The sequence below is a fragment of the Pteropus medius genome, unplaced genomic scaffold (assembly GCF_902729225.1).
Source record: "Pteropus medius unplaced genomic scaffold, Ma_sr-lr_union100, whole genome shotgun sequence".
Classification (NCBI taxonomy): domain Eukaryota; kingdom Metazoa; phylum Chordata; class Mammalia; order Chiroptera; family Pteropodidae; genus Pteropus; species Pteropus medius.
The window spans coordinates 10,485,262-10,513,136 of NW_024355008.1; the positions used below are offsets into that span (position 1 = coordinate 10,485,262).

Here is a 27,875-nt window from a genome sequence, read left to right on the forward strand (position 1 = left end):
GGGGAGAAAATGCTTACTTGCTTTGTCCACTGGCTGTTCCGCCATCCACATGGCGACCATCATAATAATTTGTAAGTTGTCCTGAGGCCCCAAGGCAGCAGGCACTACTATGAGAGTGAAAGGTGGATTTTTTGTTTGTTTGTTTCTAGGATCAGTAGTAAATTCTCTTAGTGTCTGTGTATCTTACCAAATGCTAGCCCAAGCCTGTGAACACAAGTATAAGGTGAATTATTTTAATTCTGTTAAAATTCCCAAACTTCTTTGTAAATACTTCTTAATTACTTCTTAATTACTTCAGTGACCAGTTTCAATTAGTCAAGTTTTGCTATTCTGCTTTACATTTGCATTTAAAGCACTTTAGAAGTCTGGAAGAAAGGAAAAAACAGCATAAAGAAGGCCTCTATCTGAGTGACACTTTGCCTCGAAAGAAAACCACACCTTCCACATCCCCACATTTCAGCAGTGCTACCATGGGGAGAAGCACCGCCCCAAAGGTAGGACATGGGAAAACCATGGGCTTCGCATTCAGGGAGTCTTCTTGTCCTTATGTTGACTGATGTCCAAAGGTCCTTAAGGAAAAGGCTAAATAATAAACCATTAAATTTGCTTGGTGAGGGGATGTTATAACTAAATTGCATATTCTGTCTTATTCAGAGGACATTTTGAATTGTCCTCTGGGACCTAGGTGGTCCAGGGTATTTTCTATCACCACCGCACAAGCAGTAGGTGGCGTTCACTTACATGACAGACTCCCGTGGCTGCATCCCAGATTTGCAAATTGGAGAATATAAGCTCTGATTTTCAGGAGTGATAGCAACAAATATTTATTGAGTCATGTCAGAGCCTGAGAGCTTTATGTGGGTTGTCTTATTTTAAATTCCATCAACACTATTCAGTAGAGGAACTAATTGTTATCCCTATTGTACATATGGATAAACTGAGGTATAAAGAAGCTAACTGACCAGCCCAAGTGTCTTCAGCTGTTCAGCAGTGAAGCTGGAATACGAACCTACGTGGTCCAACACCTAAACCCTAATTCACGTTCTGCCAACATGCCTGATGAGTCATTGCAGGAAGAGGAGGAGAGGCAAATGAGGAGTTTCTGAGTGGGGCAGGCATTTGGGCCCTTCCTTTGTTTTAATCTATTTTATAATCTTGTGTTCCAAGAATGTCTTACATAAGAGATTTTGCTATTAAAGAGAGTGATAAATTGCTGGAGTAGTTTATAGGTTTCTCCAGTTTTCAGCCTACTGGATAACTGGGGATAGATGGAAACTGGTGTACCTGTTACAGGGTAGATCTCTGTCCTGGTGCATGATGTGCATGCGTTCTTGCCCCTGCATCTGCCCTCTCTGCTCCTTGTGCATGAAGAGCTCTAAGTTTTTCTCTCAGGTGGTTTTGGACACTGTTTCCCCATTTTTTGGAGTTGCTGCCACTGGAAGAATTGCTGTGATGTGGAAACTTCCATGGAGCTCCTTGGGAGGAATGGTGACTGGCTTTTACCATTGAGCATCCACAAACTGGACAAAAGACCTCTTCGCCTTCTGCGCTTAGATAGGAGTTACAGAAACAGGGAAATGGTCATGTCCCCAAGGACTGTTTTGGCCTGTAGTTTGCCTGAAGTTTTTCCTCCTGGTTCTCACAGGCTCACTTGCCCCTGGGACAAAGCAACAGCTGTGGCAGCGTGCTCCCTCACTCACTGGCAACGATGACCAAAGACTCAGAGTCTCGGAGGATGCTCAGAGGTATGTACCTTTTAAATCAAGTATCATGTATTTTGTTAAGCATTGTAAGTCCCCAGAGAGAGGGAGGGAGAGCAACAATGAGGATCATTAAAGAGGAGATCAAGCAAAGTCCTCAGTTCTACTCTTCATGTGTCCCCTTTGAGGAGAGATATGTATATCCTTATTGTTGTACTAAGGTAACTTTTCCTGTATATGTATGTGTCTGGTATGTTTTAAATATTGTACTTCATAAATTCAATAGACTTCTGAAACCAGAAAGGGCCCTAGAGAATTACTATCCTTCCCATTTAATAGGTAGAAATAAAAGAGAGCCTGCCGAGATCCAGAGAGATCACTAAGCACTTAACTATGTCGCCTACCTGATTTGTGACTGAACCACTGTGTTGAACCATGTGCTAAAGACTCACTGAGCTGACACGTAAATAGAGCGCTAGTGGCCCAGGACAGAATTCTTTTAGGCTTTTTAATGTGGTTTGAGCTTTTATGCTATGTGGTTATTAGGTTTCAGGTAGACTTTGATTCTGAACAAGTTTTATTTCTTTGTAAAAATGCATTGCATTTATAATGGAGTTCCCAAATAGTCTTTGTGGGGCTACAATAAATTGCTATAATGCAGTGCCAGGGGTGAGCTTCTCAATGAGAAGATTAGATTTACTGTGTTAATAGAGTCATTTAGGTCAACAACTTACATCGACCCTCAGTTTTGAGCAGGCATGGTACTAGAGACCAAGAATGCCAATGAATGACATGATCCTTGCCCTTGAAATGCTTATAGTCTAGTGAGGAAGAAAGGCCCATAACAGATGATTTCAATAAAATGTGGTAAATGCAGTGATGGAAGTATGCCAGCATGTAAATTTGGATGCTGATAGACGAATGCATTTGGCCCTTAAATGCATTTATGCATTGTGTGTTTGAAGCCTTTTCTTCCAAGCTGGCTGTGATTCAATTCTGACTGCTCAACCTCTCTAGCAGTGGTACCAGGGGGATGAAGTTTTCTATCAGAAAAAAAAAAGAAAAGTTATTATATAGACATTTTAGTGTATATACACATATGTATGTATGTATATGTAATGTGTATATGTATGTGTATAAGTTATGTGTGTGTATATATATCACTTGAATGAGGTTTCTGAATCATTACTAGAAGTGATTTAAGAGTTAATAGAGGCTATAATAGTCAAAAGAGAGGTTCATAATATATGATAGGTTTATAATGTTAACATTTAAATCAAATACATTTGATTGAACTTCTCTTATTTTCTTTATTTTAATTTCTTAATAAGCTAAAAATATTTCTGATGATTTATAAATAATAAACATATATGAGTATATTTTGGCTGTCATTTATTACGTTCATTTGAGGGTCAAGTCTATGTTCTAGTGCAGCATTTTTCTGTGATATTTATAGACTTCTTTTTAAATGAATTTTCCCACTGGCTGAAGGCATCAAAGCTTGGATTGGCCCCAACACTGTACTTTATGTTGAAAGTATTTTCTTAAAACAGACAGTAAGAAAAACTAGACCTTTATACTAAGTGAATGGATTTATAAAAATCAAGAGTGTTAACATTATCATGTAAGAAAATTCTTGTGAGAGTATGGTATAACTGAAGGAATGTTTGATCTCAATATTGATAATCTCTGTTTTCCCCTCACATAATGGGAATCCACATGCTGGATTCATACAGGAAAACTGAACCAATTCCCTGAGGTCACATTAGGGACGGACCCTCTGAAAATATGTTCTCTTTGACCTTTTTGCCCTGGTTCTTCACTGGCAGGTCTTTTGTACACTCTGGAAGATGGCAGCTTTAGTCTTGTCCTACTGCAGCTCTAAAATGGTGTTCCTTAAAGAGTTTGTGGTGCTGATGAGGCGGCTTCTGAGGAAATAGAGAACCATAATATGCGTTGATCCAAGCAGCGGGTGTGATGTGTCTTGTGAGGCCCACCTGCCTCCCTTGGCTCCTCCACCCAGAGGAAGAGGGGCCAAGGACTGCAGTGGTTAGAGCCATAGCTGATCGTAAAACTGGCAGGATTTTCTGCTAAGCCCATACTGGTGGCCCACAATGACCAGAAGGGATGAATCACAATTTCATTTAGAATTGTTTCACTAGCACTTGTTGGCTTCGTTAAAATAGCAAACACAAGTAAAATGCCATGCTTTTGGAAAAGTTGGATATAGCTCATTTAATAGATCTTATCATTTTTCTTGACTTTAACACAATTAACTTAAATGAACTATTTTTTTGCTGCTTATTCATAATGGATGCATCAAGGACCATGGTGTAAGTATAAGCCTTCCTTCAACCAGCACCATTTAAATAGAACTGACCATGGGAATCATGCAAACGAAGATCTCTGAGAGCAGAGTTTAAAGCAGAGAGCCCAGGAACTTGGCTCTTAGAGTTGTAATGGTTATTGGCTTTTGTACAAATTGTGAACTATTGCTTTGGAAGCTTTAGCATGAATGAAATTTTTATCCTTTTGTCTTCTGTTCAATGCAGGAAAGTCCAAGAAAGGTATGACAATCTTCTTTGTGTGGTGTTTTGTTTCTACCAAATAGTGAAAAGTCATTGTCAAGTCATCTTTAAGAAATGATCAGATTTAAAATTATACAATGGTGAATTTTTAGTGTAATGCATATTTCTTTTACACAATAGAGAAAAATTATTGCACATTTGCTAGAAACACAATGCTGGGTGCAGCTGCTGTTCATTCAGAGGCAGCTGCATGACCCTCTTTGTTTTGTTTTGTTTTGTTTTGTTTTTTATGACAAGGTCAGACCATGCAGGAAACATGAGTGCTTTGGAAACATTGTTTTGTAAGACTTAGGATCTAGATTAGATAAAGAAAAGAGTGGGCCTTGTGATGTGTGTAGGATAAGTATAAAACATGAGGTTGCTCCTTTATAAAGGCCAGGTATAAATAGAGCAGGCTATGTTGTAGGAGTATGGAAGGATTTAAGGGGCTCCTACTTAATCATTTTATTTGAGCCTATTTTATAAGAAAGATTTAGTGTAGAATGAAGGACATTTTAAATGACTGGCTCGAATAAAATGCTTATTACTGTGGCTAGCTGGTAGAGATGTAGGATGTTAGAGGATTGACTTGTTATAAAGTTTGATGGACGCCGCTTCAAATAATTGAATGGCATTTTACAAACCTTAGCTCTTCAAAACTATTTGTCGCTGTCTGCTTGAAAAAAAGAATTGTTTGATAGATATAATGTTGTTTTTGTTCTCCCTGTTTTCTGGTTGACCGATATGTGTGAAAGGTATTTTTTTTTTCTGTAACAATTTCTTTTTTTTGCCTAAGTGTATGCATGTGTCATAAACTTATTGTTTTGTTAACTTCTTGAATTCTTCCCTATAAACTCAAATTTAATCTAAAAATGTGAACATTTCACTTGTCAATCTGGTATTGTTACTAACGCCGTCAGTGATTGCATGTTGGAAGAGTTGTATATTTTCTCTGTTCCCTTGTCATCCTTTCTGATCTTGTATCTTTTTTCCCATTCTCTATCATTCTCTTCCTGACTTGTCTCGTATCTTCATCTTCTCGCTGTGGACTGTGGTTAGGAAGAATGAATTTCTCAGCAGGTGAGCTATGAAAGGCTAAGTTACCAAAAATACTAATTGATTTTATCCTCTTAAACCCAAGTTATAATTTTAAGTCATCTCATTTTCTATATTGAGGCCTAGATAATAAGTTTAAAGTACATAACACACATTTAAAAAACATTGGCAAGACTATATATATTCCACAGTGGTTAACTCACAAAGGACTTTACAGGTCCAATTAGCCAGAATTCACAGAGACTGGCATTAAAAATAATAATAAGTGGGCCTTGCACATGCAAAATATTGGCTCTCCCATGGTGGTGAAGAGAGTTGAGTTGGTTTGAGTTACCTGAATATGCTATACTTAGCAATCAGCCTCAGATAGTATCAAGTCTCACTTTATAAACCTTATAAAATACCCCTTTACACAACTATTTTTGTCTTGATAGAAAAGATTTAGAGCATTTACAAGACCCTTTCTACTTTTCGGTTGCTGTCCCACTGCTGAATGTTATTCTTGCTACATAACTTAAAAACAAAACACATAGACTCAGAAGTTGGTAAAGTCTCTTTTTTCCTAATCCACTTAAGTTGCCTCACCTCAAACAGTAAATGCACTCTACTTTCTTACTGAGCCACTAATTTAGTTTCAGTTAATAGATAAGAAACTGTATTCATTAAATGACTTCCTTTCATGACATCCACACACTAATAAATAAATGGGGATTCTGTGATGAATGGGACATGCGTGTGCCCTCCCTGATAAAGAACGCCTATTGAAGTGCTGCTTCACTGCACCAGCACTTCCCCTTGGGCCTCCTACCAGGGTACCCTCCTTGGTCTCCTCCTCTCCTGGGGTGTTTCCTCTACTGAAAGTACTTATACCTGTGGATGACCAGGCCAGAGCCTGAATCCAAAACCAGCTCTTTGGACTCACAGCGGTACAATCCCAGGGTCACAACCTTATTTGTAATTGCAGGGCTAACTCGTTTCATTAGAATTGTTCAGGAGGGATGAAGCTAAGCCAGGTGACATTTGAGTTCTTCATGATCAGTGAAGTGTTGCCTGTGGGGAGAGAGGAGCCTCTCCATGAGGTTGATTTTTCCACTGACATTGATCCACAAAAAACAAAAATCCTGTATGGGGAAATATATGCTCATTAGCAGCAAGCTTTTTCATTTAAGTTGTCATGAAAATGTAAGGCTTATTTTACCACCAGAATGATGGAAGATTCTCTGAGACATAGAGCCAAACCTCAACAAAATAGTGAGGTAATCTGGGGAATTTATGTGCACAATCCTTAGCACAGTACACCTTGTCACACAACTGTCCCTTGTGCCTACATCTGAAAATTCTGAGTCATTTTAATTTACTGTCTACCTTACATGAAAGTGGCAAGATCTTTTTCTTATTCTGTGATACTTTCAAAAAAAAAGAAATCCAGGAAGATCTGAGGAGCAGGTGTTTTAGGAAGAAATATACTTACCCTCTTTTCTTTTTTCTTCAAGAAAATGTTAGTTGCATCATAGGAATTAACTTTTCCTCATCATGAAAAACTGAAGGGGAAGTGGGGGTTGTGGCCCATGTCATTGCCAAGGACATAATTCTTGTATGTTTTAAATTACATGACTGTTTTTTAGGAATTTGTTTTTTATACTCAAACAAAGAAATCTCTTTCACATAGTTGGTGTCAATGTGGAAGTATTCTTTGCCAACTAGTCCTTTTTGAATCCTAAAGAAAGATACATGTATGACCTTTTCAAATAATTTCTGATATTTTTGTCCCATTCTTTTCATAATGAATAATTGGAAACTATTTAAAAGGAGCGATTAGTAATTCCAAAGATTCAAATATCAAAGTTAAATATTTGAGTAATGAATTGTTTTTACCTTTTATACGTGTGTGTGTGTGTGTGTGTGTGTGTGTGTGTGTGTGTAGGTATAAGACATGTCTATGTTTATGCCTCCATTGGCTTTATTTATGCTTTATGCATTAATTGTTACAATTAATGACATTCTGTCTAAATTCCAATTGTGTGCATTTATATTTTGCATCTTCTCTTAGCTAAGTGATATGTAGCTTTTACATATATATGTCTAGGTATTGGTGTTTACAACATCTAATTACAGTTTGTATTGAGGAAACTGGTTTTCTCAGAAATACCTTAATCTGAACTAACATATTTTCACTTAATTACCTAAAAGTGCTCCAAATACTAATGGCATGAAAATTCCTCATATAACTACAATCACTTCACAGTAACTTTGGTGTATGACGCATTGTTAAAGTATTATGGATGTGGCTTCTGTTTTTAAATGGAAATGTTTAATCAACAGCAGAGGAAGCTGTCTGGAATCACTTGCCTTCTCTCACCCTCTTGCCTGCATTTTGGCCATTTCATTACTAATTAAAAGCCTGTTGAAAGGTAGTCAGAGCACAAAAATAGAGGCAAAATGTAAATGGTCCAATTGTAAACTCTTAATAGGCCTGATAGTAAATTTACTCAGGGAGAAAGAGATTGCAAACCACGGTACTAGCTAGAGCAACATCTTTTTAGTGATTTGAGGAATTTGCTTATCAGTATGATCCCTGTTTCATGAGTATATCATACATAGAAAATTAAAAAAGAAAGAATAATTCAATCTATGATGCCCGAAATCAGCTACCGGAGAGAAAGCCATAGCAATAACACAGAGCAGAGCCATGACCTAATGTGCAGCTGGCCAAGTACCAGGGTAAGGAAAACACCTCTTATTAATGGTGCCAAATGATACAGTTCCCACTTTGTCATATGGTCATTCTCACCAGCTAGCGGAAGGCTGACGGCGAAGGTGGAAAAAAAGAGAGCTATGTGTAATAGATCTTTGAACAATGATGTTTTGTTGTAACATTTATGAGATGCTATAGAAACTTAATTCTTTATATCAATTAGCCTGTGGTAAAATTGGTGTTCTTATGCATCATTTCACCACAGTTCCAAGAATCTATCAATGATATTAAGTGAGGACTTACTGTATATACAGTAATTAGGAGAAGTACAACCATCGAAAGAATTGTTGACTCTAAATGTTTTAAATAAGTTATTGGCGAACAAGGGAAATTGAAAAAAAAATGAGAAAAATGTGCCGTTTGGCTCTTAACCAGATTAAAAATATTAGTGATGATGAGTTAGAGACAAGTTTCTCAAATCCTACACCTAGGTGATCCACGTGCTCTTTTATGACTAGATCAAGTATCTCTTAAATTTGAATATCATGGAAGAGGGGACTGCCCTAAGATGCTAGTATTACTTATTAGTAGGAGTCATCTTGCCATCACTTGAACCCAGCCATTTTTAGAGGAATCAGGGCCTTTAATTATGTTTCTGTTTTGGTTTTCTTGTCTTTCTGTGTGTGCTGATGTATTATTCTCAATTGTGCAGAGATGTGGGAATGGCATAGGAAAGTGTCAAGTGATCTGCTAACAAAAAGAGATCACTCACAAGACCACTTCTTTGAAACTCTTGCTTGCACTGAGCATGATGCTGTTTCTTTGATCTTTTTGGCTTCAAAACAAATTAGACGAAGGGCCAAGTTTTATAGGCAGATGTTTTGGGTTGGTGTTTTGAGTCTTATAAGATCTAAGACTGAAAAATGAGGCATACTAACATATTTATGGCTCTTTCATTAGGGTATAATCACCAACAGATGAGTGAAGGACAAAGGCAGAAATCTTCTGAATTTTACAACCGCACAGCATCTGAATCAAATGTCTACTTGAACAGTTTCCACTACCCAGATCACAGTTACAAGGACCAGGCCTTTGATACTTTGAGCCTAGACAGCTCTGATAGTATGGAGACTAGCATCTCTGCTTGCTCACCTGACAATATCTCCAGGTAAGATTTATTTGTAGGTAAGGTTTCGGGTTTGGAGAAGTACCTGCTGATTTCCAAAAGTAAAGACATCAATTTGGGGTAATGTAATGTATATGGATAAGCCCAAATTTCTGAGATATAAAGGATCTCTAATGCAGAAAAAGGTTACATGTCATGGTGGCCTTTAAAGGTAATTTCTTTGTATCCTGTGTGACTTAGCCAGTCAGACATCATATAATCCATTTTTCTCATTTATTTTTTTACATTGGAGTTCACGTGTATACTGTGCTTAAAATTAATTTGCTTCATTAGGACTGCTTTTGATTAAATAAAGAAAATTTTCCAATGGTAGAATAAGAACTTCGAAGTTTCCTTACCCTTTTGTCTCATTAAAAGGGAGGCTTTAGCTGTTCTGCATATTAAAATTTTTGTAAGGATTTAACCATTCATATTTGTGTTCTTCATACTTTAAGGCAAGCAAAGGTGGTTTTATGGAATCATGGCTAAAGGCACATCTAAAATATAAATCTAGTCATTGTATTCCTTCTCTTCAAAAGCTTTGATGATGCCCTACTACCATTTGATTAAAGTCAGACCCTGAGCCTGAGCGTGGCATTCTAGATCCAGCCCAACTTCCCATTAATTCTCTCTCTTCCTCATACATCTCACAGAACTTCTTATTAATTGACAGGGGAATGCATTCTCAGATCTCTGTGCCTTTGATCATGTTGGTCCTAGCCCGGGAATCACATAGTTTGTTCATTCAATCATTTATAGGCTCCTTCATTCCACAAACACTTAAAAATTCTGTACAGTTAGCAGCAGGCTGGAGTTGGCTCATACTGGCTGGCAAGTGCCAAATGTGCACATCTCCTCCTAACTCTATGATCACCTATGTCCTGTTGGTAGTTTGAAACTGGCCAGGGTGGGAGTAATTACTCTACATAAATCAGCATTTGCTACATATCGTTTTTTTTTTGTTTTTCTCCAGAGAGCTGGTTTACCAGCCCACTACTGTCTGCAGTCAGTTTATCCTTTAATTTGTTTATTCACTCAACCTGTACTAACCGAGCACTGATAGTATCTGGCATTGCAAAATGTCTATACCATCCCACTCGCCCCCTTCCATCTGAGCCTGGAGAAATTCTCCTCAACCTTCAAGCTCAAACTTAAGTTGGAAACGCATGAAAATTCATGCTTTTAGGGCATTTTTCTTCTATGTTTCCATGCACTTGAATATCACTTATCACAGTATAAATTTTCATCTTTAATAATTAGATGAATTCTTCAGTGTCAAAGAGGGTGTCTAATTATCTTTTGGTTTCTACACCCAGCAGAGATCTTGGCATATAATAGATATTCAATAAGTGTTGGTTGAATAAACACCTCAAGATATAAGAAAATTGACATAGTTTTAATTTTGATATTTTTCTGTGTTTGATCTGTTCCAATTGGCTGAGGACCATTATGATTTCACCCCAGGAACTATCCAGTATTCAGTAAATGTTAACTGAGCACATGTGTGTCTCAAATGAAAATGTCTAATTGGATAATTGCCATCAAACAAACTTCCTTGTATTAAATGAAGTCACAGGCTGGGCACAATAATACTTGTGCTCCTTGGTCTTGACCTGACAACTGATTGTGCTGCTTGAAGCAGATCTTAGAATTCTCATGGTCCTGATTTGCTGGTCTGTGAAATGGAGGGATTGTTTCTTGAATACAAGGGGATAATGGATTTTAAAAACATTTTAATGGAAAATTACCATCATGTAAATATAATTTCTTTCTTTACAAAGGTTTGAATAATTTGTTCTCCCCCTAAAAACAATGAGTGACAGTGACTGAGAGAAAGTAATATCAGCAAGGTATGCTTTGAATTAGTTAATATTTCATAAACGGAAAGAATATGAGACACCTAAACCAGACAGTATAGTCAGGAAATTTGAGGGGCCGGGGAAAAGAAGAAAAGGATATATGCTACATTCTGTGGTACATAGAATACAGTGTATTTTAATTGTGGCATTAATGGGTGAAATATTAATAATACTGGATATATATCAGAGAAGGAAAAGAGTTCTTTGTAAAAAACTTGAAAGCAACCATGAGAATTGTATTACTGCTTGTCACATGAGAACAACCTAAATTTAAGGAGGAAATTATGTAAAAATAAAGAATAAAGATTTTTTTTGCTACCATTATTATTTAATATTAGAAGGTGTAGTATTTCACTTTATTCAATATTAGAAGATGCAGTATCTCACTTTTAAAAAAAATGTAATATGATTATTTGGGGGAAGACACGTGAGTGTGTGGAATGGTTGGGCGTCAAACCATCTCTTGCCCTGAAAGTGTTTTGGAAATGCCTGCTGCCCTGAGGAGGTTGTCTGAGCCAGGCCACTGAGTGCCGGGAGCTGACCTCCTCAGGACAGAAAGCCTGGAACTCTGAGTAATCATTCATAAATGACTGCTGTCCGGTATAAACTGACCAACTCAATGTGATAATTTTGAATAACAGGACACAAACAAAAGTGAGCAACTCAGCAGCTATTCTATAATGATGATAAGGAGCTTAGAAGTTAACATTAAAAGAGAGCCCATGAAATACAGCAGTTTAGTTTCCCAGTGTAGTAATCTCAGAGGGACTTCCCACATTTCTTTGGCACTTTTTACTTAGTTATTATATTGGAAACATCAGACTACTTCCCCTCTTCCCTAATAATTTTGAACTCATTATAACAATATTTCTATGGTAAACTCTTGATAGCTTAACCTTTTTTTTCTTTCTATTTTTGACCCACCTTTAGTAAATGAATACACTCTAAGGGTTTTCCTATCTCGGTGTTTTTCTTCCTCCATTTTCCACTCCCCACCTCTCCTTCCCCTCCAGAAGTTAGCATTGAACATGCATCCCTCCAAATCATCACTGTCCACACCTCATCTCTCACATTAAATGATGCGACAGGGAGTACAGGAAATTACCTAAAAAGGGAACCACTTCAGTTATACTAACCAAGCATTAGAAGTTCAAATCTGAACACAAACCCAGTGACCAGCAAAACCTTAATTTATATTTATTTGCTCACTCAGTGGCTTTTTCTTGGAATTGTTTCCAAGAGTAGAAAATGAGAATGGTTCCACCGAACATGCCACATTAAGAAAACAGTATTATTGCAGAGTGATCATTCCTAGTGGGTATTTATGTGCAGCTATGATCATTTTCCATAGTTACTTCACACAGAACTGACCCAGTGATGCTAGCAGTTGTGAATAACCAATCACCACAGTCAGAAATTACTAACAGTATTTATTTCGTTGAGCTATCAGATCCTCTGAATGTCAAAAAGTTGAAGCCAAAGTCGAAGATGCCTGCAGAAGTTTTAGTATAAAAGGGAGAGAGGCAAAAAGAGGCGTTTCTCTTTTGTGCTACCATCCACCTTTAAAAAAAAATTCATTCTATCCTAAGATAAGCTTGTACCTATTATTATGATGGAAAATAGTATGGCAAACATCAGGAAAGTGGGTGATAAGAAAATAATATTTGGAATGTATATTATGACAGCACATTCTTAATGGGAACTTGGTGAAGCTAGGTAGAAAGAGAAATAAAGGACTAAAATTTTCCTTTTTATGATTTAAAAAAATTATGTATTAAAATACCCTGAAATTATACATATTTTAAAGAGGTAATTCCATGCTGAAATTCTTGTGACATAAACTTAGTCTTGTGGTGTATTATGTCACAAAAAGCCATTTGTAGAATTATAGAATTATTCAAAGTTGTGGATACATTTGCCCTTTACTTTCTGTTGAGATATCATTTTTGTGTCCACCAGAAAATTACTTGAGTCAGACAATGTTTTTGCTTTTTCAGCATCAGAACTTATACTGTAAAGAAAGATAAAGCTAAGAAAACAAGCCTTGGGTCTTAGAAGATGGTAACTGATAGATAATTCTTCATAAAATGTCTATCCTGCTAAAATTACTGAATTGGCTTACAGAATGCAGTGTTCTGAATATCACCTACAATGATACATTATTTTTACTATTGCTATTATTAACTTACTAAGTCCTGATCTTGTGCTCATATTTTGAGAAAATGTTGGGGAAGTTGATCACTTATGATAGCTTAAATAGCACTGTGTGTGTGGAGGGAGAAATAAGACTGGATATGGAGTTGAGAGCAATCCATGGCTGAATATGGTTTTGAAAGATATTTTAAGCAGAATTTCAAATGCATCCAATCCCTTCATTTTAGGCAAAACTTTATATTCTGCTTGAGGTTCAGGCTATAAAAAATGAACAAAAAGCATTTATTTGAAGAAAAAGGGTTACGACCTGGGCAGCACAGATTCAGGCAGTAACCTAAATTGTGCTAGGAAGAGAACAAAGAAAAGCAGGTTTTACAAGTGTGGTTCCCATTTTGGTCCTCTATGCAAATGAAGGATTCTGGCTAGGTTAACAGGGATTGGTTAGTTCCAATATGCGAATAAGGGAGTCAGAAACTACAAGGAGGAAGTAGAGTCTATGAGTCTATATATGTACATGCGGCAATTATTTCAGCATTTTTATGGCTCACCCTTGAGCTGAGTTTAGCAACAGGCTAGCAACTTAATAGCAGCTCTGAGAACTGAGGCAGAAGATATGCATAGGCCCCACTTCCTCAATGACCGTCTGACTCTAAGTGACTCTCTTAGTAATGCTTATACCACTTTATTTTCTCCATTATCAATAGTCAACACCCACTGTATGCATCTTATTCTAGGGAGTGCTCTCAGAAAAGATACAGAAAACCACATCATTTTAGAGGGGGCAGCCAACTGTCAAAAGGATATATGTCAGACCATGTGAAAAATGGTTGAGGAGGAAGTATTAGAGAAGAGAGGACATATGTTTTTCTAATTCTCAAGGAGCTACTAAATAAAGATTAGATATTTTATAAGGGATAATTATTTTCTTTAGCTGGAAAAATACTGGAGATTCATGGAAAATAAATATTCTGCAACACTAACTTTTTATTTAGTGGCAATATTGGTGCACTGAAGGCAGTCTTGGAAAAGTGTTTTATGTCTTTATGCAAAATTTTGTTTTGCTCCATGTTTTGATTTTTTCTTTTTTTATTTCTTGTATGACAATTTCTTGTTTGCTTTTCTTTCTTCCTTCTTCTGTTTTTGCCTTTGCCTCTAATTCATACAAGGAAATTCAAATTTTGCTAAAAGATAATGTTATTCAGTAATGAAAACCTCAAACCTGCTATTTAGATTCCTTTATCCTGATGTAAGTTTTGCTTTCCTTTATGAATATGGTTTTTACCAAAGTTGGTCAGATACAAAAGAAATCTTCAGTTGATAAAATTGCAGAATGTTACTAAGCAGAGAAAGTTGGCAAAACGAGCCATTTTTTTATAGCAGTCACTTACGAGATCATAAATTTGTGCCTACCGTATGAAAAAAGTAAGGAGTTGGAACAATGGAAGGAAGTATTACTCTCGTAATGTGGATGGGCTTGAGAAAACAAGGATGAGTGTCATGTGCTACAGATAATGCATTTAAAAGCTTATCTGCAATGACTTAAGACTCTCTCTATCCATAGAAGGTGCTAAAATAAAAGATATTTCATTTGTTGACATTTTCACATGCCATGGTATTGATAAGCCTAGACTTTTCCCTAAATTCCTGTTTTAGTTGCATTTACTTTTGACTTCAGGTGCAATTCTGACCTCAGAAAAAGTATCAAGTCATGGCAACATATATCATAGAGCAGCAAAAGTTTTGCTGAATAAAAGTAGCTTAAATGTCAAAGAAATATGAAAAACCAATAGCAAAAGTGTGGCTATAGAGAACAAGTAAGTGTTAATGGATAAAAATTAATTTCTTTTAAACAAAATAACCAAAGTAGCTTTTAGAGTATATAAAATATATTAAATAGATGACTTTAGGTGCCTAATGCTATTAAGTCATGAAATGGTAAATGTTAACATGTACTTTCCATCAAATGTTTTTAGAAAATTCGGTTCATTTGGAGCTAAAATTAAAGCATTTATGGGAACATTGCCAAATAAATAGAGTGAGTATAATTAGCAGAAATGCCATTAGAAATATTATAAAATAAATACAGAACACCCTGAAAATTCTAAAAAATGAACAGAAATATTTAAATATAGATAAATGTTTGAAAACTTGCCCCCAAAATGTGTCCAAATTACAAATGTACGAAAAACCATGGACTGAAAATATTTGTTTTTAACCAAGTTATTTGCAAACAATTCATCTGGATAGGAATCATGTGGCTTCAGAGTCATACTTAGGCCAGTGAATGGAAGATGTAGGAAAATAGCTTTTGATTCAACATAAGAATAAACTTTCTAAAAATGCTCTTGAGAATATGAAGGAATACATACAGTGAGTTTCCTGTAACTAACAATGTTCAGGCACAAGCCTGATAAAAATGGGGATGTGGTAGGAAGAGCAAAGGGACAAATGGGGTTTAGACTGTTAGTGAGTGTTTGTTTTTTTAACTGGCAAATTTTTAAGACCTGAGAGTTAGTGAAACTCAGATTATTTCCAAATTAATTGAAGACATATGACATATATATGTGATGTCACAGACCACACTACAGAATATAGACATAAGTTTGTGCTATTTTATGGCCTGCGTGTTTGTCTTATGCTTTCTTTCTTAGGTAAGCTGATGAAATTTTCCCTTTTTCATTCATAAAGTTGGATCTTCTCAATAAAGGGGAATGAGAATTCCTGCACAAAAATGAAAGATTTTTTAAAAATTTCTTGCTGACTGAAGAGAACAGAACTTACCCTTTCGTGCCTCCCACAACAGCTCATGGAAATAAGCCATGTTTTCCTCTTTCTCAGGAAAAACACCTAGCTAATAATTGGCTTCACTTGAAGTACAGCCTAAAAAGCTTCTAAGAATCCATCATTCCTAAGACTACCTCACTCTTTGATAGATGCATTTTGTAATGGGGCTGGCAATACTGATTTTTCTTTTCTATAGACTTAAAAAGCTTTTAGAGCATTTTTAGTTTCACAGCAAAATGAAAGGAAGGTACAGAGATTTCCCACATAGCCCCTGCTCCCACACATGCGTAGCTCTCCCCCATTATCAGCATCCCCCACCAGAGTGGTACATTTGTTACAATTAATGAACCTACACTGACACATCATTATCACCCAAAGTCCATAGTTTTCAAGGTTCACTGTGGATATTGTACATTCTATGGATTTGAACAAATGTATAATGACTTATATACATCGTTATAATATTGTGCAGTGTATTTTTTGTTGCCCTAAAAATTCTCTGTGTTCCATCATTTCATTCATCCCTCCCTCCCTCATTTCATTCATCCCTCCCTCCCTCTAACCCTTCAAACCACTGGCAATCACTGATCTTTTTATCAGCTCCATAGTTTTATCTTTTCCAGAATGTTATATAGTTGAAGCCATACAGTATGTAGCCTTCAGGTAGGCTTATTTCACTTCGTCATATGTATTTAAATTTCCTTAGTATCTTTTCATGGCTTAATAGCTCATTTCTTTTTAATGCCGAATAATGTTCCACTGTCTGGAAGTAGCACAGTATATTTGTTCACTGACCTACTGAAGACATTCTGGTTGCTTCCAAGTTTCAGCAAATATGAAAAAGTAGCTATAAACATTTGTGTTCACAGTACTAATTTTAAGATAACCCGTATGCATCACGTTACTGTTACGGTTGTTGATCTCTTCAAAAGAACTCTTAATTTATTTAAAAATGATAAAAAAAAATTCAGCCTTATGTTGGAAACATCCTAGGTTTGAGTAGATCCAAAATATAATTTTGGAAGATTATATTAATAATTACCTTATTCTTCTTATATGAATTTTATATGAATTCATTTTTATGTGACTAACAAATTTGAATCCCTACAATGTGTCAGACTCTATGCTATGGGGGAAAGAGATACAAAAGTCTCTCAGTCCTCAAGAGAGTGTAGAAAAACAGATATGTAAATGACTATACAAATGTACATACATAAGAAGCGTCTTTGATTCTCCATGGCTGGAACATCACAGTAAATAAGTTTTGACTTGAGCCATGATCCCTCTTTTCCAAAATAGTCAAATAAAATATAAGCAAGTGGAAAAAAGAAAATTTTGTTTAGAGTTAAACATTTCCAAATTCTTCTCTTTCTCTCTTAGTTATTTTAACTGTTCGTAAAGCTTTCACTTCATCTGTTTTTTTTTTCTTTACTTGTTTATGTGATGTTTTTCTCAAAATGCATTTCTTTTGAAATTCTTGAATCCTTTTATGCAGTTTCCTCATTGATATGGTGGATGGGTGTTATTGATAAAACTGGCCACCACTCTTCCATTGCACCTATAAGAGGAATCATTTTTTAAATAGGCATCATCACTTAAGAAATAAAATGTCCACGTATATAAAGGCACAACAGAAAAGCAGCTGTTGGCACACATTCCCAAACTAAATAAAGTGACTTCAAACCTTAGGTGTCATCTACATGGAATTTTGATGATAGTCTTCTTGGTCTGGCATCTCTGAACAATTAAGCTAATGGGAAGGCCTCCCGCAGGCCATAATTTTTAGACTTGGCAAGAAGTATTTTGAGAATACACTTTGTAAAATTTGGTTTTGGTTTATCTATTTATGAGTAAAGCACTTTACTTTGACATTATTTTGCTTACCCACATTTTGTCTCCTACACTGAGATAAGTCAATATCACCTACAATTTTCAAAGTCGAGTTGACTTGCCTCTTCAGACACTGATCCTCTAGGTAACACCTTTTAAATTGTATTGGATTGTGTCATACACCTTCAAGGAACGTGTGTGTGTGTGTGTGTGTGTGTGTGTGTGTTTGAAGAGACATCAGTCTGAAACAATATTCTTGAAAGGCTTTTGTGTTTTATTCAGTGCCAGCACTTCAAATATTGCCAGGATAGAAGAAATGGAGAGACTTTTGAAGCAGGCTCATGCAGAGAAGACACGGCTGCTTGAATCCAGGGTAGGTTTAATTTAGTGAGGTCAGTGGTATGGTGGTTCAAGATGCCCTGCACTTGACATCGAGAAACTGTCCTCAAACCTCACTAAACAGTATGATTATGGAGTTGTCACTCAACCTTTCTTGGCCTCATTTTTTTTAAATTTGAAAACTAAGAGTGTTAGATGATTTCTAAGGTTCTTTACTGCACTGCAATTTTTTCATAATTTAAAAACTATATAATGTTGACATAGACCAAAATGAATGTTTTGTATTATATTTTCCCTTCGATGGCCACTTCATTTGCCTATCAAGGAACAAGGAAGAATGTCATACCTTTATACATTCTCTCTTTCTTGCCAACTTGCATTAACTACACTATTGTAACATTAAAAATCCCACATTATTGTGACTGTATTTCAAGCCAGAGTCTGACCTTCCTTAGGAATCCCCCCAAAGGCCTTTGCATCCTGCCCTAAAGGGCACCTCCTTTCCTCTTCTAACTTCCCCATGTGCTTCCTCTGCAACCTTTGGACAGGAAGTCACAGAGAAACAACAGGAATTGGAAGGACCCATGCATGACCTTCAGTCAGAAGGCAGCAATTGAAAGGAAGGCTAAATCTCATGATTAGGGTTGACTGACAGTTTGTGAGACTTTTTATTAAAAATGGGAAAGTTGTGGTCATCATTATGAAATGACTGAATGCAGTCTCAAGCTGGATTTTCACTTAATAATTCAAGTGTTAATTAAATTTAGAGGTTGCATTTCTACAATGGATGATTTTGAAAGCTATATGAGAGGTAATGATTACGGGTGTTTCAAAGTCTAAGTTACATATTGTTAAGGGACTAGGTTATAAACCAAAATTGTCTAGCGAGAATTTCCTTTTTTGCTATTAACTGGAATCGTTCAAGTATAACCAGTATATCTTAAAATTTGTTCTGCCTAATGATATTTAGGAACGGGAAATGGAAGCCAAAAAACGAGCTCTGGAAGAAGAAAAACGACGCCGAGAACTCCTGGAAAAACGATTGCAGGAAGAAACTAGCCAGAGGCAAAAGTTAATTGAAAAAGAAGTAAAAATAAGGGAGAAACAAAGGGCACAGGTTGGTAGGTCGATCTGAATAGATAAGAGCATGTTGCCCCCTAGTGGGCGCTCTGTAGAGGATGGTGATGCTGTGTCAGGATGCCTTCTGCTGCCCCTGCGCATTTGCTCTGGACACGATGTGCATTATTAGTCGGGGGGGGAGCTCATTGGAGACCTACTAACCAAATGACACTTTTCTCTCTTCACACATGGAAAATTTTGACGGAAAAGGCACTTTTTCTTCTACCCATTGTTTAGAGTATATTTAAAAGAATGATTTTGTTTGTTTATTTGAGTGGCTTTGAAAAATGCAGCTAGATTTGCTACTGAAAACAACTACAACACCCAAACTAAAACCCTTGGTTGAGGACTAGAAGAGGTCCTATTAAACCATCTTTTATAAGCAAACACTCCGAACAGAATAATTTTACCTGCTTTGTCTTGGTGGTGGCGTTAGTGTTTTGGGTTTTTTTTTTTCCTAACTACTGTATTGTCACATGTGTTCCCTTTGCTACACCAGTCCACACATATGTGCACAAGGTTACTGAACTCAAGCAAAACTCAGGAAGACCACCCATTTTGTTTAATTTCATCTTGCTTATCATAAAGTTTGAATCTGTTCTTATTGCTAAAGCTAAAACATAATGTATGTTTTCTGAGAAACTAAAATAAAGCTTTGTTAAGTACCATGTAATTTAAATTTCAAATCAATTTTACCAAGGTTTACTAGACTTAAAGGCGAAAAGTACCATTTCTCTTGTTTGTTGTAGTTGCTGGCAGTTTGATAGCACAGCAGCAAGAAACTGTCTTTAAGGCTTTGAAGTATCACTAAGTCTGTGACATCTGTCCACAGTCAAAGTATCACAGAATCAAAGGCAAAATACTGAAGATAAACTACAAAGGAAAACTTGTTCATTTTGTTTCATTATGCCAAATCTCTGCCAAATTCTGATTCACAGTGAAGATCATTCATGCTTGTTTAGTGTCTGAAACCAAACCAAAAAGCGCAATTCTTTTTTAATCCTAATTATAAGTTTTGCCTCCAAGTATATGATTAGGTCATTTCCTGCAGGGCAAAGGGGTGGCGTAATTTAACAGTATAAAATAAAACATCATTTTAGAAATATTACCCATAGTGATCTGTGCTTCCTAGATTAAACTTCTACTTCAGCCATAGTAAAATAAAAGACATCTATGTCCATCTCTTTGGTTCTGGACAGCTCATTGGGTACAGCTTTGACTCTGTTTCTTACCATATTTTAGCTTCACTTTGCAAAACATAAATCTCTGCCTTCCATTTCTATTAGAAAGTATATGGAAGCCTATGTGTATAGGTTTGGGGGATCTTGTTGGGATTGTACTTACTAAAACATTGTTCATTAATCATGCCATGTCTGAGGATATTTAAAAAGAACTGTTCTGAAGTTGTGGCCGGGAGAACTCCTGGAACCTTTATGGTGGAGGAGACTTCCTCTATAGGAAGCAGTCCAAATAACGTCATACCCAATTTCATTGTGTTCTTAAGTATTAAGGACCTTTTTTTGAAAGCTAAGATAAATGACATTTTTCCACTTTCTCATCTGCCCATTTCAGGGAATAGAATTTACTGGCTTGAGTTTATCCACTCCCCACCCCACCCCCTATTGTAGCATCCTTCTTAAAATACTACCAACTTTTTAGATTCAAAATGATGATGTTTATCTTAAGTTCTCATAGTCACACAGGCATTTTAGCACTTAGGCTTTTCAGTTTATTTCCACATCTTAACATCTGTGACCTAAAATGAAACAAGTAATTCACTATAGATGCGATGTGTTTACTTTTCCCAGGCTCGACCTTTGACACGCTATCTGCCTGTTCGGAAGGAAGACTTTGATTTGCGGAGCCACGTGGAGACTGCTGGCCACAATATTGATACCTGTTATCACGTATCAATCACAGAGAAGACCTGCCGAGGATACCTCATCAAAATGGGTGGAAAAATTAAAACTTGGAAAAAACGTTGGTTTGTTTTTGATCGGAACAAGCGCACATTCTCTTACTATGCAGGTGGGTGATAAAAAAAAATCCAAGTGATACAGTCAAATCAGGAATATACCCTCTGTTAAAGAGCAAAGGCAGTAAAATTCAGTATAAATAGGTAGATTGGTAAGTAATAGAATTAATGACAATATTAACTGTAAATATGTATTATTTTATAATCAGATTATATGGTCCACATGATATGAATTTCCTCTTAGAAATAAAAAAATTATCTTATTTAAAAAGAATTAGTCTATTTTAGTTCTGAAATAAGCTCAAGCCCAAATAAATATTAAATGGAATTTTTTTTTTTGACAAAAATATTGTCTTTTAAACTATGATGCCAGAAAAAAGAAAAAAGATTTCTATTTATTCATGGTCACATGCCCTATTTAAATCACACCCAGTTAGGCAGCGCTAGCCGACAGTCATTTGTAGTTAGTTTATAAACTGTAGTTAGTCTATAAACTGTGATGGTCTTTTAAGTCCAGAGAGTAAAACTTATCAGTGAACTAGTGAATAAGTAAGTATTTATTAAGTGAAATATTTTTGGATGCCTAAATGATGGATTATGAGAAACATGCCCTACCCAACCTTCTGTAGATACAGGGAATATTGGCATACTTATCAAGAAGCCTATTTACTCTTGACCACATGTCCATTATCACCACAAGTATACCCTTGCTCTCTTTTCAGCTGCTGAAAAGAATTGTATTATACCAGAAGTTATGAAGAGACCCTGTTTTGGGGTGACTGCATCAGCATTTATGAGCATTGTTAGGAATTGTTAAAAAGTGTATCAGTGCGATAAATAAAAAAATAACAGTCCAGTCATTTAATCTATAGTGTGAGGTCAGGATGTGTTTATGAAGGGACGTGTGAGAAACTAAGAAGCACATGCAGAAAGGAATCACTGGCTATGGAGCCCCAGATTTGGAGTGAGGAAAGAGTGGGGGTACATGTCTTCCAGTTAGGAGCTTTTGGGGTAGAATTCCAGTTACTGTGGTGGCTAGTGGTCTGAAGTGAATGACTTAACCCTCACAGGCCCCTGCTATGCCTCTCTAGGTCTTTCTGACCTTGGATTTTATAAGAATCCAGAAATGGTCTTTTCAGTTAATACTGAAGATGCCTATTTAATAAGAAATGCCAATTTAGTGCCTGCAAAATACATAAACAAAATTTTGCCTCACCCCGAATTTTCCAAAAATAAAATCTTAAAATAACTTCAGACAAAAGCAGCTTCACTCTTCTCTGCTCTTCATTTCTTGAAGCCTTATTTCATTCTACCACCTGTCAGCCAGGTGGGTGGTTCAGTGCCCCTTCCTTCTACCCCGTATAAATGAATTTTTCTAAATTTAAACTTATTAGTGATCGGTTTTCAATATTTTTATAAACACCAAAACCTTTTTGGTATGTGAAAGATTACTCAGAATCTTAATACATAAAGCAGACAAAATTTATATTTAATTCAGCTCTTTAATACTTATATATTATAGAAATATATATAAATCTACGTATTTATATATGACTGGTGAGACTGAGTTTGATAAACTCTGCCCATTTGGCTCTGTTTATAGCCATCATCAGCTTTGTCTGCTCCCGCCACCCCCACCCCCACTCTTTCCCAAAACATTTCCAACTACAGGAATAGATCGGTCCACAGGAAGTCGTGTAGAATGCAGTTCAGGTTGGACTTGATCCCATAGGCACCTCACCCCTTCACTTTGTCAGTGAGGTACATGACCATGGTATGTGTAAAGGAACTGTAAATGTGAGCACTGAAAGCTAGTGTCTTAGGTCTCTACGTCGACCGTGCCCCTGGCCTCTGTACTTATGTATTAACTGAGTAACTCGTAGAGTCTCTAAATAAAACTGAGGCACAGAAAATATGTCTGTAAATTTGTAGGATAATGCTACTGAAACGGAATGAATAGCACTGTCTCGTCAACTTACAGTAGTATTATTGGTTCTCTTAGTTCACAATGTCCTTGTAAGTCCTATATTTTTCAGAGTCCTATATATGAAGTGCCCTACAAACAAGTTTCATTCCCCAGTTTTCTGTCTGCTTGAAACACTGACAAGATTTACTTTTATCTCCAGATTTTATTTTGTATCTGTTTTCAGAAAACAAAGTATTATTGTATTTCCATGAATACTGCAGAATCAGTTCCAGCAAATGTTTGAGAGATACACTGGGTTGAATGCAATTAAACAGCTTTATTTTCTACTGAACTTCCGAGGGCTGTTGTTTTTCAGACTAGCTTTTTATTGTTGTTGGAAAAAAGTGATATTCATTAGTAAAAATAAAAATACAACAAAAGTCTAGTAATAAAATCTTCTCTTTCTCATCTCAAAAGTTCTGACCTTTTCCCGCTATTAAACTTGGAATATCCTTTTCGATTTTCTATATTCATTTTTATATGTTTCAGAATGTATATTTGTCCTTTCTTTTTTCACAGAGTTGGGACCAAATTATTCAGTCTGTTCGTAACCTTTTTCACATAACAATATCTCCAGATTTTTCTCTAGTGAGCACATGCAGGCCCACCTCTTTTCAGTGGCTGTGTAGATTCCATTGTATGGCTGGTCTATAATTGAATCAGTTCCCTGTTAAAGTTTAAGCAGACCTTTTGCAGCCTTCTGCTATAACAAACACAAATCTGTGTGCATGTGAATGAGAGGTTCTTATACAATATAGTTTTGGAAGTGGAATTGCTGAATAAGAGAATTTTTTACATTTTTAATTGTGTTTGTTTTATTAAGTTGCCTTCCAAAAGAGGCTTTTTCTTATTTGCACTTCCACCAACAGTGTATGATAGTCTCTCTCTCTCTGCATCTCATTCCATGCTTTTGAAATGCTTTAATATGCTCGCATGCATATAATCCTCGCTGAGTTTAAATTATAGAATATTTCGTGAACTTATTAGATCACAGAGTGATGCTGTTGGTTGGTTGGCAGTTTGGTTGCTTGGTTTTTGTGGCAAATCGGATGAAATCTTAGAAACAGTTTGGAAAATGCTGCACTGAAAGGACATTAAATTATTGACATGACACTTTATTGGGAACAGGAAAGAAAATCAAGCATGCCAGACCAAAAAATATGATACAAAAGGATCATAAGTAAAATATTATTTTAAATTACAAGTGAAAAAACACAATTCTTACAAATTTTATTACATCTCTGCATATTAATGCTTCCATTCCAACAAATGTCTTGGAGAATGGGGAGAAATAATTTGTATCAGTGTTACTGTGTTTATACTATGTGTATTAACCCGACAGTCAGTAGTGTCTTTTGACTGCTAATTTGCTGGAATGCCTTGGGCAAAGTCATTTAGCCCCTTAGGTTTGGGCTGATAATTTCATCTTTTTTTATTCTTTTTTTAATATAGAACCAGGCTAATACACTAACCTAGATTATCTCAGTCAACCATAGATAATTTTAATACTAGATAAATATTTTAATGACAATTACAATAATTATAGTTTTTACTGTTCATTAGTGGTGATAAAGTATATCTTTTAACACTCATCTATCATTGCAGACAAGCATGAAACTAAATTAAAAGGAGTAATATACTTTCAAGCCATTGAAGAAGTATATTATGATCACCTCAAAAATGCTAATAAGGTAAACATCAATTTTTAGATTCCTCCAATTTGAATGCATAATTAAGTTGGAAAATGTTTCTATTTTGAAGATATTTAGATTTGTCATTCTGACATAATGGATAGATGTTATCAGAATGGTGCTGGAAAAGTAAACATAGATTTGATTCATGTAGATATATCTGATCTTTTTGTGAAAAAGAAGTCATGGTGAAGTGAGGAAGTATTCTGGACATATTCATTTGGGAGCCCCTGCCAAGTGACTCTTTGCTAGGGTTCTAACAAGGAGCTACTACCTACTTATGAGAAAGACTCTTAGTAGGGCTAAGAATAACAGTTATTATTTATTGAGCACCCACAACCAGCTAAGTAGCTGCTAAGAGGATTTGACAACTCTCTGTGAGAATTCTTATGCAGAAAGGCCACAAAGATAGACAATCTTGAGAAAAGTGTTGGGATGGGGGCATAGGTTATACTAGAGCAAAAGTAATTCCTATATAGATTTCTATAAATTGAAACTTTTAAAGAGGAAGAAGCCCTCACATATGTCTGTGTTATTTAATGTTAAAATGTCAAGATGTTTCTTTCATATTTTTTTCCTGTTTTGATTTTTAGAGTCCTAATCCTTTACTCACGTTTAGTGTCAAGACACATGACAGAATCTACTATATGGTAGCCCCATCGCCAGAAGCCATGAGGATCTGGATGGATGTTATTGTTACTGGGGCAGAAGGTTACACTCACTTCTTGTTGTAGTGAACTGGAGCAATAGTCCACTTTAGGGCAGACTGCAATAATCTCTTACAAGAATAAAGCCATATTCAATCCCACATGGAAAGACCCAACAGATCCATCCCTTCAACTGTGTGTACTCAGAACTCCTTTCATATTAACAGGAAGTCACTTGTAAAAGAAAAAGAAGCATTTTTAATTCAAAGCTTGATCATAAATAGCAAAATATTTAAAGTGCCTATGAGAAAGTAAACACTATTTTGGTAAATAGCATCACTTATAGGAACATTTCTTATGAACTATTTTTATCAATTGTTGATTTTGGTGGCAAAATAAACAGTTTACAAAATGTACATACTTGGAAATATGAAATTATTTTAGCATCCAAATCATTGACATTATTGGTAACCAACTGGCTTTTTTTTAATAAGGAGCATTTTGCTAAAGGTTATTTTAAAATATAAGCAAATAAGGGCTTGCAGGGAAATATCTTTTAGGAGTTTTGCCCTAATTTTTAAGTACTGCACCAAAACCAAAGACTTGACATGATTTCTGTTTAATAGTAGTAGCTTCGAGTGATGAACAGCATTTAGTGTTACTCCACATTTTGAAATGATACTTTGATGTCGTCAAGTGCCCAGGAAGTTGACTTTGTAGCGTCATCACCAGCATAAGCTACTGTACACATAGAGCAAACCACTTTTTGTAAAAAAAAAAGAAAAGAAAAGAAAAGAAAGCTGTGTGTTTTAGAAAGAAGCAGCCTTAGACATTCTCTCACATTGGGCAATTAAAATAAAGAGAATATTTAGTGTTAGGAGCTTCTTTTGTTAAAAATTTCTCCCTTCCCAGTGCTGAGAATAAAAGTAACCAGTAGCTGATTTGCTTTATGTTGTCTGATTTTTATTTGTTATGGAACACAGTTGCTAATTGCAGCCTCACATGACATAGCTATGAAATCAGAGCTGTTTTCACCAAGGAATAGACTAATTAAAACACTTATTTACAGAAGTGGTGTAGTTTTATAAAAAGGCAAATGAAGTTTAACAATGTTCTTTTTCATGTACTATTTTATTATGTATTTCTTTACAATTAGCCTTTGTTTTTTAGAGTTAAATTAATTTTTGTGGAATGAAATGACTTCAGGCAAGTTTCTTTCATAACAGTTTTTCAAATGCCATTTATCCTGGTTTGTCAAGTTGCGTGTGTTTGTAAGTATGAATGTACTCTTTCCTAAAACTTGGCAAATGAATAGAAGTAGAAAATAATGACTAGTACAAGGTGAAATGATTAGATTAGAATTGTCTATAAAATGTTTGTCAGGCCTGACTGGGTACAATTTTTTTTTTTATATTTGCAGTGTGCTTTGTGTACATGTATACATGTTGCCAATAATAAGATTTTGCAACTGGATGACACATGATTTTACTTGAACAGTGAAGGACAAAATCACGATTGCAGAAGACATTTTTATAATCTGTTTTTTCAGAGATTGTCCCTAAACTCTGTAATGATCTAAAAGAGTGAATTGCAATTGCTAAAATTTTCTTGATTAATGTAAAAATATAACTTTCCTGTACTGTACTTTACTTTCTTCATAGGATTGTAAAGATATTCTAATCAACTTTGTATCTTGCATGATGTAGTAAACCTTTTAAACATGTGTGTTAAAATATATTGAGTTTGGATTAAAATGTTGACCAGATTTCACATCTGAAAATAAACTCATCTCTCATTAGGAAGTTACCTATTTGGTAACATGATGGGAGTGGGTGGGGTAGATGAATCAGCCAAAATCAATTGTAGAATTTACATAAAGGATGTTGCGTGCCAAGATTTGATTGGTAGTTTATGAAGTGAAATAATTAGAAATCTCTGGTCATGTTCCTGTTGCTAACGAAATGAGATGACTCCTGAAAAATCTGACACTTTATTGTCTTTTTGCACAAATGCAATTAGTACTGAGGATTGCAAGGACTGTGTTTACTTATTCTTCTATATAACAAGGAACAAATTATGCAGTTATGAAGTAAAGCTCTAGGGCTAACTTGGTGAGGACTTCATTTATCTCCCTGAACTAAGGCAGCAGATTACAGAGAGAAGCTGCCCTCAACAATATGTCCTTTCACCCCTGTTAATGAAGGCAACGTTTAGGTCAAGGGAAATGAATTTGTCTACTTCAAGCTCATCACTGTCAGTAGAAGTATCTTTACTTGACACTAGCCACAATTTTTCCTGACTTGTTAAACTGAAAAGAGTGGAGAGAGG

The 27,875-nt window shown here is 35.9% G+C and overlaps 1 protein-coding gene across 20 annotated transcripts in view; it reads left to right on the forward strand.

Moving 5' to 3' along the window:
• The window catches only part of PHLDB2 (pleckstrin homology like domain family B member 2), a 199,810-nt gene extending 172,491 nt beyond the window's left edge, over positions 1-27,319 (forward strand). For 10 of the 20 annotated variants that reach the window (XM_039857031.1, XM_039857032.1, XM_039857034.1 and 7 more), the window contains 10 exons: positions 354-494; positions 1,646-1,745; positions 4,253-4,267; positions 5,327-5,347; positions 8,979-9,186; positions 18,093-18,183; positions 19,120-19,266; positions 21,077-21,296; positions 24,815-24,900; positions 25,494-27,319. In XM_039857031.1, the coding sequence (XP_039712965.1) occupies positions 354-494; positions 1,646-1,745; positions 4,253-4,267; positions 5,327-5,347; positions 8,979-9,186; positions 18,093-18,183; positions 19,120-19,266; positions 21,077-21,296; positions 24,815-24,900; positions 25,494-25,634 (1,170 nt within the window). In that variant the 3' untranslated portion in view covers positions 25,635-27,319. The remainder of the gene's footprint in view (positions 1-353; positions 495-1,645; positions 1,746-4,252; positions 4,268-5,326; positions 5,348-8,978; positions 9,187-18,092; positions 18,184-19,119; positions 19,267-21,076; positions 21,297-24,814; positions 24,901-25,493) is intronic. The other 10 variants (XM_039857039.1, XM_039857040.1, XM_039857025.1 and 7 more) reach the window with 6 other exon arrangements.
• Positions 27,320-27,875: the final 556 nt, after the last annotated feature.